This window comes from Arachis hypogaea, chromosome 4 (assembly GCF_003086295.3).
Source record: "Arachis hypogaea cultivar Tifrunner chromosome 4, arahy.Tifrunner.gnm2.J5K5, whole genome shotgun sequence".
Classification (NCBI taxonomy): domain Eukaryota; kingdom Viridiplantae; phylum Streptophyta; class Magnoliopsida; order Fabales; family Fabaceae; genus Arachis; species Arachis hypogaea.
In genome coordinates, this window is record NC_092039.1 from 115640991 (window position 1) to 115654984 (window position 13994).

The 13994-nt window shown below is 30.8% G+C and overlaps 3 protein-coding genes across 4 annotated transcripts; 2 read left to right on the forward strand and 1 right to left on the reverse strand.

Annotated features, from left to right (window-relative positions):
• Positions 1–3416: 3416 nt before the first annotated feature.
• LOC112794427 (putative ripening-related protein 1) lies at positions 3417–4228 on the forward strand. Its single transcript, XM_025836452.3, has one exon. The coding sequence runs from the start codon at positions 3506–3508 to the stop codon at positions 4073–4075; it is 570 nt and encodes a 189-aa protein (XP_025692237.1). The 5' UTR covers positions 3417–3505; the 3' UTR covers positions 4076–4228.
• Positions 4229–6068: 1840 nt separating this feature from the next.
• LOC112795257 (F-box/kelch-repeat protein At3g06240-like) lies at positions 6069–6533 on the forward strand. The gene has a single exon (XM_025837197.1). It carries the CDS (start codon positions 6069–6071, stop codon positions 6531–6533), a length of 465 nt encoding a protein of 154 aa, XP_025692982.1.
• A 2746-nt stretch (positions 6534–9279) lies between these two features.
• Positions 9280–13573, reverse strand: LOC112797444 (AT-hook motif nuclear-localized protein 11). 2 transcript variants are annotated; one of them, XM_025840364.3, is made up of 6 exons: positions 13055–13573; positions 11598–12082; positions 11027–11094; positions 10499–10630; positions 10032–10193; positions 9280–9764 (listed from the first exon to the last, which is right to left on the reverse strand). In XM_025840364.3, the coding sequence occupies exons 2-6, from the start codon at positions 11998–12000 to the stop codon at positions 9528–9530; spliced, it is 1002 nt and encodes a 333-aa protein (XP_025696149.1). In that variant the 5' UTR covers positions 12001–12082; positions 13055–13573; the 3' UTR covers positions 9280–9527. The 2 variants fall into 2 exon arrangements, with proteins under 2 accessions (XP_025696149.1, XP_025696150.1); XM_025840365.3 differs by having other exon boundaries at positions 11598–12097; positions 13055–13565.
• Positions 13574–13994: the final 421 nt, after the last annotated feature.

The following is a 13994-nucleotide window of genomic DNA, read 5'->3' on the forward strand; positions in this document are numbered from 1 at the left end:
CATATGCAATCAGCTTAGCAAAGATTGATCCTCTTGAACTCTTTTATTGCAGACAATCATACCTTTAGATCTTCTTTTCTTATTAGCTCTCTTTCTCTTCCTTGGTAAGCTCTGTTTCTTCCTTAATATCACGCTTGCCTTCGAACACCTCCTCAGGAGCCAGCATAGTTGCATCTGAGACAGCTATAGGCGCAATCTGTCCATGAAAAGTGTATTACATTGTAAGACATTAGTAGCTGGAAGAAGCAAAAATTAAATTCTTCCATGCCAGAATAGGCATATTAATTTGAACAGAGATGTCCTCTATAACCTGTCAAGTTCAACACAAGCCAATTAAAAAGACAGAATAACTAGTGTTGTGCATATCTATCAAGGACAACCTGCAGTATGATATAATACTGGTTTTGGAGCAATGGTTAATACAAAATTCAATTCATTGATTAAAGTTCATCCAAAAATTTTTGAGATAACTCTGCATATAGGAATTGAATAGAAATTATAGTTAAGAAAAGGAGACATACAGGATCAGAGATTTTATCAATATCCACTTTTCCCTTCCTAGGTAATATAAAAGAAAACATTATTTGCTGCAACAGCTTCCTTGTCCCGTTGTTTATACCTGCATATTTACTCATTAATGATACGGGTACAAATTATAACAAAAACTAATTGGAGAAGGGACACCTTATGTGAAAATTAATAAGCATTTGTTGTATACAATGTAAACGTACAAAAAAACAGTGGTAGAAACTCTTACCAAGCTTTTCTCTCAACTGTGTTGTGCCAAAATCAATTGAATTTTCATTTGTGAGGACTTCAGGGAGGTAAAATAAGGTGTATCTGATTCATATAAGCCATGCATGTTCCACATGGCATAGTTTGAGAAAAGATGAAACTTTTGCTCAACTATGGTCTTACCTGAGATCAAGAAGGTTGATTTCCAGCCACGGCCAATTGGAGAAGAAGGATTATCATCTTCACCTAAGACCCTTATGTACAACAATCCATGTTCCTCTAACTGCTCAACGAACTCAGGTTAATCTTTTCATACACAACATGGCTCAGAACTATTGGTGTTTCACCTCCACTTCACAGAAAAAAGAACAACTTTAAAAGAAATTCTGGCCACCAATTAAGAGAAACATTGCAACTTTATGCAAAAAAATGCATTGAATATCATTCAATAAATTAGCTGACCTTAACATAATTGAATGGACCTGGTCGATCGGTGCACCAAAGCGACATAATAATATTAATACTCAAAGAAAACAATTTTCTGAGTTTCTTGTTATCCAAGGTATTTTTCATAGATTCTCTTGTCCATACACACATCAGCAAAATGGGTGTGTTGAGCGCAAGCATGGCCACATCACTGAAAGAGGCCTTGATATGCTTGCTCGGGCATCTATTCCCCTTGTCCATTGGGATGATGCTTTTCTTTCGGCAACTTATGTGATAAACAGATTGCCATCTCTAAATACAAAAAACCTCACACCTTATTAGCCTTTACATCATCACAGCCCTGATTATCGCTTTCTTAGAATTTTTTGATGTTTTTCATCTAATAAATTTGACTCTAAATCTGAATTATTTGTCTTTTTAGGCTATGCATCAAACCATAAGAGTTATAAATGCCTTCTTAAATCTGGCAAAGTGATTATCACTCGTCATGTTCTCTTTGATGAGAATCAATTTTCATATTCCACTCTTTTTCCTCAAACAACTCTTACACCATCTAAACAACAGTTCCCTCATACTTCTTTAGTTCTTCCTTTTCACCCCACTCACCATACATCTAGTACCAATTACACTACACCTACACCACATAACTCAACTCCTCTTTCTATTACTTCCCTTAATTTGAGGATATTTTTGTCAGTTTGTAATATTTCATATACTGCTTTTTTCTGATGTTGGGTCAATTTATTTTCCACATATTGCTCTGAATAATTGGCCACCAATTTGCATATCTATATACTTATTGACCCCATTTTGCACTTCCTACTTAGTACATTCATGTATATAGTTGGAGCCCTTATCTATATCTTCCTTTATTATATATAATTAACCCTATCTCTTATACTCTTTCTTCGTTTTTTTGAAAAATCTAATTTTATTATTAATCAAGCTAATTATTTATATATATTATTTATTTTTTAATTAAACATACATGACTTAAAAGAGTATATTATTATTTATCAAATATACTATTTATACACTTCATTGAACGAAGCTACCACAATATTATTCATCACTTTAGTATATGAATATTTCATTTCTATTTTATGAATGTGACCGTTTGGCTATCCATATATGGATATTTCATTTCTATTTTAATATTATTTTATTTTACAAAATCATATAAATATATAATACAAAAAATTATATATAAAATGACATCTTAAAAAATAATAGTGATAATATCATTATCATGTGTCATCTAATAATTAGAATGATTTTTACATGCGATGTCTTTATATATATATATATATATATATATATATATATATATATATATATATATATATATATATAAAATATCATAATTAAATTTTACATAAATTGTAATTTGATCCTTTTTTCCATGAATAAAATCATCCTCTTCCCAATTTCCATCCTTATTTTTATAAAACTAAAACACTAATTTTTCAAAAACAGGAAACCAAAATAAAATATAAGATGAGCACGGCAATAGAGTTCTTTTGTTTTTTTTTTTTTTTGGGCTAACCTCTTTAACCCTATCCAAACCCAAATATAGTTCATTTTTAAATTACAGTCCACAGCTAATAACTTCTCTTTTTTGTAATAACTACAGCTAATAATTTGGGCGAAACCGTACTTAGTCCATTTTGTAGTTGGGTTTAAGCTGATACCAATAATAGGCCAAGAAAATAGGACTCTTAATAAAAGATCATTGGTTTATGACCAAAAACCAAAGGTGATTCGTTGACCCCCCAAAAATAAATAAATATGAATATAAATGGTTAGAATCAAGGTTGCCCATTATTAATTGGGAAAAAAATAGTAAACTCGATGTATTTATTACAACAGAAAACTACTAACAAAAAAAAAATCAATGAAATTAAATGAAAATCCTGAGTATACTTAAAAGTTGGAAAAAGATAAAATAAAAATTAAATTATCATTAAATTTGTAATTTTTATCACTACAAAACTAATTCCTTCTTTAATATAAAAAGTAACCGTTTTGCATTCAAAATCCAACAAAATTAACAAATAGCCAAAAAATCATTCCAATAAATATTAGCGAACTTTGTTTCCTTGACCCCCAAAATGATCTTTTATGCAATAATCAATGATACCCAAATGAATTTACGTGATGTGCAAGTTAGTTATTAATGTCTAACTCTAACCCTCTCTATATATATGCTCCTTAAAATCCCACTATATGCATCAACTCTTCTTCACTTCTCAAAATAAAAACTACAAAAGAAGAGACATATAATAGAGAGGTGCAAAAAAGGTTAAAGAAACAATTAAAAGAAATGAAGAGTTTTTGCTCAAAGGCACCCTTAATTTTCCTCATCACTTTTATAATTATCACAAATTGCTTGTTCTCCGAAGCACAAAAATGTCGCCCAAGCGGCCGAATCATAGGGAAGAAACCTCCTCCAGGACAGTGCAACCAAGAAGATGATTCAGATTGTTGCTTGCAAGGCAAGGTATACACAACCTATGAATGTTCGCCACAAGTGACAGCCCAAACAAAGGCCTACCTCACACTTAACAGCTTCCAGAAAGGTGGAGACGGCGGCGGCCCTTCAGAGTGTGACAACAAGTACCACCCGGACGACACTCCGGTAGTAGCCCTGTCAACAGGATGGTTCAACAATAAGAGCAGGTGTCTAAACAACATTAGGATCAGCGCGAATGGGAGGAGCGTGGTGGCGATGGTGGTGGATGAGTGTGACTCAAGAAAGGGGTGTGATGAGGACCATGATTACCAACCTCCTTGTAAGAACAACATTGTTGATGCCTCTAAGGCTGTTTGGGAAGCATTGGGTGTACCACATGATCAATGGGGTGGCATGGACATTACTTGGTCTGATGCTTGATGTTTGTATCCATTTGGGTTGAAGTGCATTCACATGTTTGTGTTTCTAATTTTCTATGTTGTAATTTAATGATTATTATGTTATGTCATGTTTTGTTTTGTTTGTAAACCTGTTTGTATCATAATATATGTTGTCAAATATATGAGCCTTTTTACATATTCTATTTTTTGTTACTCTAGCTTAGTATACCACTCCAAATTTCTCGAGTTATGTTAGGTTTACAACAAAATTAGCCACCAGTATAAAAATACATGTTGGAATATAAATACATATTGAAAATAAATTAAATTACATAAGTATTTATACACAAATATATTGATAGCTAATTTTAGTATAAAAATAGTATTTTTGAAATTTCTCATATATATATAAAACTATCATTATCGGCTCTAGTTCTATTTTTTTCTAGCACATATGTTATTAATTCACGCTTTACAATATTAATTTTTGAAAGAAAATGTTAATGGAGTGACTTGAGGACAAATATGATTAATTCGTAATTTTTGAAGACCAATTTAATTGAAAAAAATTTAAAAATAAATTTAAAAAATGTCTTATCTTTCAGGAATTAATTTGACTATTAACTCTTACTAAATATTATTAAACTTTTCGATTTAAGTCAATTTGGATTTTTATTTTCAATTATTTAAGTGTTAGTAATTTAAGTTATAATCTTTATCCTATCTAAATAAAAAGTACTTGTTTATATGTCATTAAATTGATAAAAAAATTTAATATTTTTTTAATTTGTTAGTGTGTTTGATAAATTTTTAATAGGAAAAATAAAAATATTAGAAAAATAAAAAAATATTTGTTTGAGAAGTTACAATTTATATTTTCTTTTTTTAAAAGATCTTTTTAAAAAAAACAAAAGATGTTTTTCACATAATAAATGAACACAAAAATACTTTTATTTTAGAACTTGTTTGGACGTCATTCTCATAAAAAAATTTATTTAAAAGATCTTTTACAAAAGTAAAAGTGATTTTATATTTGGATATATCTCATGTAAAATGATATTTTTAACTATCAATTATGTTTGACTAAAATAAGATAAAAGTATTTATTTATTTATTTATTATGTAAAAAATATCTTTTTTTTAAAGAAAAGAGATTTTTTAAAAAAAGATGTAAATTGTAATTTTTTAAAAAAAATTTTTTATTTTTCTAGTACTTTTACTTTTATTATTAGAAATTTGCTAAATACATTAAAAAATAAAAAAAGATCTTTTTTATTGAAAAAAGATTTTTTTATTTAATGGCACTCAAATAAGTACTTATTTTATCCAAACATAATTGATAGATAAAAAAAATCTTTTTACATAAGATATCCAAATATAAAATTACTTTTATTTTTGTAAAAGATCTTAAAAAATGATACCCAAACAAACCCAAAATATTAAATAAAATTTTAAAAAGCTAAAAATTAAAATAGTATCCATATGAGTTTGATTTGTTAAAAATTATATATATAAAGTAAAAGTTATATATAATTTATTCATACCCTCGTCCAAGTCTAAAGAAATAATTTACCTATCATGACTCTCCCTCCAGAGTTGTTAGAAATAATTTTTCTAAGGTTGCCGGTGAGGTCCCTTATTCGATTGAAGTGCGTGTGTAAGCAATGGCGTTCTCTGATTTCTGATCCCTACTTCGCAAAATTGCATTATGATGTCGCCATTGCACCCACTAACAACAATAATACTAAGCTCCTCTATTTGTCAAGCGATTCTTCTAAGGCTTGTTGTGTAAAAACAGAACCATCCATTCATCATGATTATCCTTTTAAGCTTCAAGAAACTTACAAGAACCATAGCACGAGGATTATTGGTTCGTGCAGAGGCTTTATACTGTTGCAAAACGACAAACCTAAGCTTGGAATCCAGCAACTAGTTCTCATGTAAGAGTTCCATATCCAAATAACTCCTCGAATTCAGATTTCTTTTGCCATGGTGTTGTGTATGAAAAATCCAATGATGACTATTTAGTAATCATGGGATCGGTTGGAACTCTAAAGGGAAAACCCGAGTGGAAGTTTTTCTCTGTGAGAAGCAATTCATGGAAGGAAATTGAAGGTGGTGATTGCTTTACTCCAAATATTGCTACGGGTCATCAACTAGGATTGTTATACAATGAAGCTATTCATTGGTTAGTGGTGTATAATGGCAGTGATTACCCGCAAGGTATCGTAATTGTTGCCTTTGATATCGCAACGAAAACTCTATCAGTGATTCCCTTACCGTACCTACTAGATCCTAATGAGTGGGAGTTAAGCCTCGTTGGAGAAGGAGGATTCTTTGGGATATGTATGATGGACCACATATGGCAGCATATATGGGTCATGAAAGAATACAAAGTGCAGTCATCTTGGATTTTAAAAATGGACATCTTATATCCTTCCGATAATACAATGATTCCTTTGTGTTTTACTCAAAGTGGGGATGTTGTATGGATGTAACAGGATTATCAAAGATCTAGTAAAGTTCGAAAAATTGGGGGGCAACGAAGAAGAATTAGAAGAGTTCAAACTGGATTTTTGTGATAAAGATACAGTTTTAGTCATGTTTAATGAGTCTTTGTTGTCACTTCCAAGTAGTTGTAGACAGGAAGAGTAGGGTATATAATCTATATATCTTTTTCTTTTAAATTGTGTTTCTTAATTACTGCAATAATTTCACCTATTTTGCTACTTATTTAATTTTATAATTTATGTTATGTATAATCGTAGTCTCTCGTTTACCTTTCCAAAATCAATATATCTATTATAGGCTCTGTTTTATTGCTTTATGATTCTAGTTTGATTTGCTTGCTCCCCGGATGTTGGGTGCTTTTTGGTTGTATGGTTTGTAACTCTGCACTAGCTCACTTCCTTGTTGGAGTTTGTGAGTGATTTAAGTATAAATATTTGGTAACTTTTTATAGTATAATTATAACAAAGGGTCCAGTTTTGTATTCAAAATCCAAGAACATCAATTTCTTCTTTGGTGTTAAATACTATCAAGAGCCTCCTCAGATGCTTAATGTTTTTTAGGGTTTGTTTGGGTGATTTTTTATAAAAAGATTTTTTATCGAGTTATTTTTTTTAAAAGATCTTATGAAAAAGTAAAAGTTATTTTATATTTGGATATCTCATATAAAAAGATATTTTTATCTATCAATTATGTTTGGATATAACGATATAAAAGTATTTATTTATTTATTTATTACTTGAAAAACATCTTTTTTTAAAGAAAAAAGATCTTTTAAAAAAAGATGTAAATTATAACGTCTCAAAAAAAATATTTTTTATTTTTTTAATATTTTTATTTTTACTATTAAAAATTTACTAAATACGTTAAAAAATAAAAAAATATTATTTTATTAAAAAAAATTTTATCAAAATACCCGCGCTTAATAGGGTGGCATGGACATTACTTGATTCTATGTTTTAGCTAAGTGATTATGTTATGTGATGTTTGGTTTAAGAATGTTGTTTTGATTATATTGTAAATATAAACTTTCCTACACCTTATATATATGTATATTCTTTGTTGGTCTAAATTAGCATGTAAACACAAAAATCATGACAATCACATATGAATGATGCGTATAACTTTTACAATGAAACGAGTGAAGCTTCTGTGAACGCACCACATATTAAAGCCTTTCTCAACTGCAAAGAAATAAATTAAGGATAACCGATGAAGAACTAAACCTGCGAACAGGAAACACTATTTAGACTATATATAAGAATTTTTAATGAATTATAACTCAAATTGTATAGTCTCCTTATACTCATCTAAGAAGTTGTGGGTTCGAATCTCCATCTTTTTAGTAAAAAAAAAAAAAAAAAACTAAGAACCAAGTAAAAATGTAAGGCCTTCTAAAATAATTAAACCAATTTCAGTCTTCCTTATATCTTTTGTAAGAAAAAGTTTAAATAAATAGAATATTGACCCATTTATTAAAGTCAGAATATACCTTTTGAGTCATAGAATATAGTAAAAAAAGACTCAAAATCGTATTCTCATGGAATATATTTAAAAGAAATTCTTTGATACTTTCAGAATAAGTCAGTAATCTTACTCTGATTTATTAATTGTCTTCTATGTTAGTATTATAGATTTCACTATTATTTTTAAATTAAAATTTTAAAAATAAAATAAAATAAAAACTAATCTCAAACTGATCCATCATCCATATTATTGAGATAAAACAAAATAAATAACATAGAATAAAAATTTTCATTTGTTCTCAAAATACAAAAAAAATGAAAAAAAAAATTCATATTTCAAGCAAAACTCTGTATAAGTTATAACTATTTACACTGAAATCACCAGAGAATTAGAGGGCCCTCTTATGAACTTAAGGTAAAATTTAGAGTACTGTTTTTAGCCATGTTTTGGCAGCTTTTATTTCTTATAATGCCTATGTACAACAGTCACAAGACAAAAATTATTTTATCTATACTGCACCATCATAAATGATTTTATCTTAACACTATTCCAAGGACTCACCCCCTGTGGCATTATCCAATGCATGTGGGGGTCGCCAAAATTGTTGACCAGTAAATGGATTTGATCCAAAATCAAGATTCTCCACTATGTTATGAAAACTTCAATTTCTTCTTTCTGTAATTGATTGCTAGATAGCTGTACCTTTTAAATTCACTAACTAATCATAAACTATGTACTCTTTTAACACTAACAAGGTTACTTACTAGCTTGAGTTATCTATAAATTAGATATGGAAATATTGTCACATGAAAAACAAGATAAACTTTTTTTTATGGACTCAAATTGCCTTGTAAATCAAACTGACACATTAAACATACATTCATCCAATGGTAGACAACTATATATTAATTAAATTTATGAAGAAAAAATGAAAACAAGTAACTTCTTAAAATGTTAGACAAGGACCATGATTTGAATACCCTTTTGTTTGTACTGTTTTCAGTTAACACTAATTTGATCATGAATGAACATTGGATCACTAGGATTCACTATTGCCATATCATTAGCGCTAAACATTCACATTCCCTACAGTTTTCATATCATGCTTTCGGCTTCTTAATCTAAATCCTAAATCTTAAATCCAAAAATAATTCGGAGAAAAATTCACATTGACATTACATGTCATAATTGATTCTCTTGACCCACCTAAATCACATGATGCCATCTTTTTCCCATTTTTAAGATAAGATAAAATTGCAACATTACCAATTAAGAAACGTGAAATTAAAATTCCTCACAACTACAAAAATATGAGTAAAAAGTACAAACCCAAGTCAAATAATGGGTGGATAAGTTAGACTTATCAATTTGCAAAAGTCAGCTTTGCTTCTACTCTGTTGTTGCTACTTCCCATTCTGTCATTAAATACTACAAGAAAAATTAGATGAGCAACCATGAACCATGAACCATCAACCTTGAAATATATACACACTACTAGTGTATATAAAAATAAATTGTCACCCACGCATTAAATCAATGTCAACATGGGAATTACGCATGTCCAAGGGACGCGACGCCGGCCACGGACTCAAAGATGGGGTTGGAGTAAGATTTTGATTCGGCGAAATGCTGTTTAGTGCAACCGGATTGTGAATCGGTTGGTGGTCCGACTCCATAGCAGCTTCTACCCCTTCTGTGCTTTCCTTTTTCTTCTTTGTTCTTGATCCACCCCATATAAAGCTTCCAACTATCACCTATAGTCATGACTAGTTTAGTCTATAGCAACCAAAAAGGATACCAAAGGAGAATAGGAATGGATCTAATCTAACATCAATCTTCCAAATTCTAGTACTTAGATAGAAATCTTTCATTTAATTGTAGTAATGAGATATATTCAATAGAGAAAATCCCCAAAATGATCCTCATCGATTTTAAACCGGACAAATTAGTCTCTAACAAAATGAACTGTTAAATGGATTTTACTTTATTCAATGTTATGGAAGCATTGAAATTGTTGTTACCTGAACAGGACTTGATGCAATGAGCACTCCCCCAACTCCTCCACCAATGACTCGTCCGTCAGGACTAGCAAGGGAAACAGTTAGTCCGCCAGTTCGATTGCGTGATCCAGCATTATCAGTAAGCAAGTAAGAGCCTGACAGGCACAATATCTCAAAACGCCCCTACAAAGGCCAAATAGTTCACCAATAGTTTAATATGCATATATGAATATATAACTAATTTATCATGGAATCCTACAAAGGAGTAGAATGCATGCTAAGATAAATTTGTGACATGGGGAAGCATGGTGCCATATATGCATGGATATGCAGATGCATATGTTGGAGAATCCATTATTTTTCTTTTTGCAACGAAGTTCGGTTGAACTTTGAAAGTTGGATTCAGTTAACAAAGTTCAAAATCATACCCAGAGCTTTAAAATAGAAGAAAATTAACGAAACCAATCATGATCTTAGATAGTGCAAACCTCATATGTGACTGAGCCACCTGAAGTTGAAGGTTGGCGAAGTGTGACAGTGGAAACAGCACCGGTGGCAGACAAAATAAACACAAATCTAGACCCCTGCTGAGAAAATGCCATAATTTTCGTTGCAATGTCCTACAGGAAAAGAAAAACAAAGTTCAAAAGAATAATTCTCCAATATTTAGATAAATGTCAGAAAATATGGCTCAAACCAAAAAGGTTCAAGGTTGAATATCTTGAATGCGAGAAAATAATGCCACATTATTTTATTGTAATGGTATAGATAAGAAGATATGCTAAGTATTTTTATACATAGCTTTTATAACTAATTCAAGAGACCAATTGTACACAGTGCTTTTTTCACAGCATCAAATGCCAAACTTTGGCTGCCAATATAATTATATCCATATTTTACTTAAAATTTCATGTAATTGAAAGAAAATACTTAATTCAGAAATTTGTAATATTTGTGCATAAATGCAAAATAAAAGTTGACAAATATTGAAATCCAAAAAGAAAAAGGTGACATACTTCTCCACTTGCTATGTTGATGACATGAGGAGTGAATCCCATCCCGGCCGAACCAGAAATCATCTCACCTGCAAATAAGTAATCCACAAAGTTATCATAAACAGTAAGTTCTAAATCAGGTATTATTAGATGTTCACCAGCTTGGAGTGCAATAAAAATGTATGGTATACAATTTATGTAATTGTATACAGAGTTAGAAATTTCATCATTACGGAAAGTATATGAACAACAAGAAGCTTTTCCATTGGGTGGAGTCAGCTACGTAGATCAAACTATTCCACAGCTCTTATCATAAACCATGTTTATAACCAAGTTACTAATAGGCTCTTTTAATGGTTACATCTTCATTCTTTTCTAGATCTCTTCCATTTGATCATCTTACTTAGCTTTTCTGCGTCTTCTCGTTACATGATCAAATCACCTAAGGCAGCTACAAATATATATACAAGTAATAATATTCAACTCCAAATATTTAAACACTAAAAATTTGAAACCATGTAACACTTTTAGCTTCAACCAACAATCATATTTAACACAATTAAAACTAAAAGGTGGCAGCAGAGATTTGTACCAAGTGATGCCAATTGCTGTTTCTTCCCAGTCCCAGGGGGCCGTCCTCGGCCCCGTTTCTGGCCTGGTGTTGTCATGGCTCCGGGATGACTCGACGAAGTTGGTGTAAGAGCCAACACAGTTCCATCAGTCCCATATTTCCTTGGCCTTCCTCTCTTCCTTTTGACAGGTTCCCCAGGCGGTACCCCCGGAGGAGCACCAACATTGACACCGTGGGTCGAAATCCCTGAAGATTCTAGCTGTATAGTGGATCCAATTGATCCACCACTGCCAATGCCGGATTGAAATGGTAGGTTGGGGCTAGACAGCGACCGGATTCCGGCCGAAAACTCTGGCTGTGCTCCAGAACCAGGTATTCCTCTCTGCTGCATATAGTAAGATGCCATTTGGTCCCCATGATCCATGCATTTACTTCAATTGACTTATTCCACAAGAAAACCTTCAAAGCCCCAAATACTCGAATAGTCCAAAACTTATCACCAAGTTCTGTTCTCAAATGCACTTAAATATAAATTTTAGGTACAAAACAAAATCATCAAAAGAAAAAATTATAGGAAATTAAATGTGTACATTGACCAATTAAAGTGGCCAAAAAGATAAATTAAAAAATAGCTTAAAATAAATAAACTGTAAAGCAAAGTCCTTGATATCAAACTAACATTGTTCCTAGAGAGATTCACAATGATGGTTTAACACAAAAATTAATTTACATTTTAAGGATAAGGAAAGGGACTAAAGACTCATATGCATCCACACATATATAAGACAAGAATAAAGTAGAAGATAGATTAGAGAAAATGATGGAAAACCAAGAAGGTATCATCCACACAAACAAGGGAATCAGTCATCAAAAACAGTGTGTGTATATATACACGATACACACACACACACACACTCTTTCTCTTAAGGTTAAAATGAGACAAAAGGAATAAAACAAGCTATTTTTACAGCTGACCAAACTATTAAGAATTAAGAAACAAGAAAGAAGCTTCATGTTGAAGATAAGGACCATATGAACATAAAATTGGTCCATTCTTACCAACTTCCACTATAAACCTTAAACACTAAGCAATTTTCCAAGGCAACCACATGTGCATGATCCGTTACAGATAAGGCTTCAATATTTCAATGTAAACACTCAAAAAAATCTCAAAAAGAAAAGAAAAGAAAGATATTGAACAATGAAAAAAATTACTTCAAGTCAATGCCATAAATGCTTTTAAACCCAGGTTCAAAATAAGTGCACTAAACACCACAGCACACAGTAAAGGAGCTAAAAACTCACATAGAAGAAAACTTGTAAAGTTACAAACTTTGGTGAATTGTGGTGAAAGTATGAACAGTTACAACACCCCATTTACATGGAAAAGATAATGCAACATGGGCTTCAAAGTGCATGAAGAAGAAGAAGAAGAAGAAGAAGAAGAAGAAGAAGAAGAAGAGAGAGATCATGCTTACATTTTTGTGGACAAGATCAAAAAGGGTGTGTGTGATGCAAACCCAAAAGTTGTTCCAACCTGTGAAGAAGAAGAAAAAGGAAGCTAGAGTTTTTTTTTTTAGTAGAAAAAAAAATGTTACAACAGTCTTTGTTTTTCTCTCTCCTTATTCTCTGTGGTGCAAAGGTGTTGCACTTGCAGAGAGTGAAAGAAGCAAGCTTTCCAAAGCAAAAACTATTCTACAACAATGGAAAATAATAAGGGAAAACAAAACAAGGAAAAATTAAGAAAGAAAAGGGAAATGAGAAATGGTATTGTTTTTTTCAGCTACACAAGCATAAGTCCTTATCTAGTTGCATATTTTTGTAGGGCTGTGCTCAATTTCTCTCTCTAAAAATATCTTCTTTTTTTTGGTTTATCTCTCCTCCATCTTGGGGTTTTGATGATGATGCAATGTGATGTTTCTGAGATTTATGAGAGAGATTAGGAAGCAAACAAAACTTGAACAAAAAAAACTGAAAAAAAAAAGCCCTTCTTGTTTTGGATAATGCTTAGTATTTTATTTTAGATAAAATCATAATTTTGAATTTTTTAATTAGATAACAATAATAATTTAATTTTCTGTAATAATAATTTTATACATTCATATCATTTATTAAAATATTTTGTGTTTTAATTTGTTGATTTTGAAAAACATATTGAAATGAATACAGAATACTTCCTCTATTTTAATATTGAAAAAAAAGTATTCTTAAAAAGTAAATAAAATATCATTGCATTACTGTTTAGTGTATTAAAAATATATACAAACATATTCTTTAATAAAAAAGTTATTTATAATTTTTTAACGTTATTTGTAATTTTTTAACTAAAGTTAAAAAATTCATTAAAAAAAATATATTTGCCTCGTTCTTTTTTTTTTATTAAAGATAAGAGACTCAAACCTTAATTTTTTAATTGAA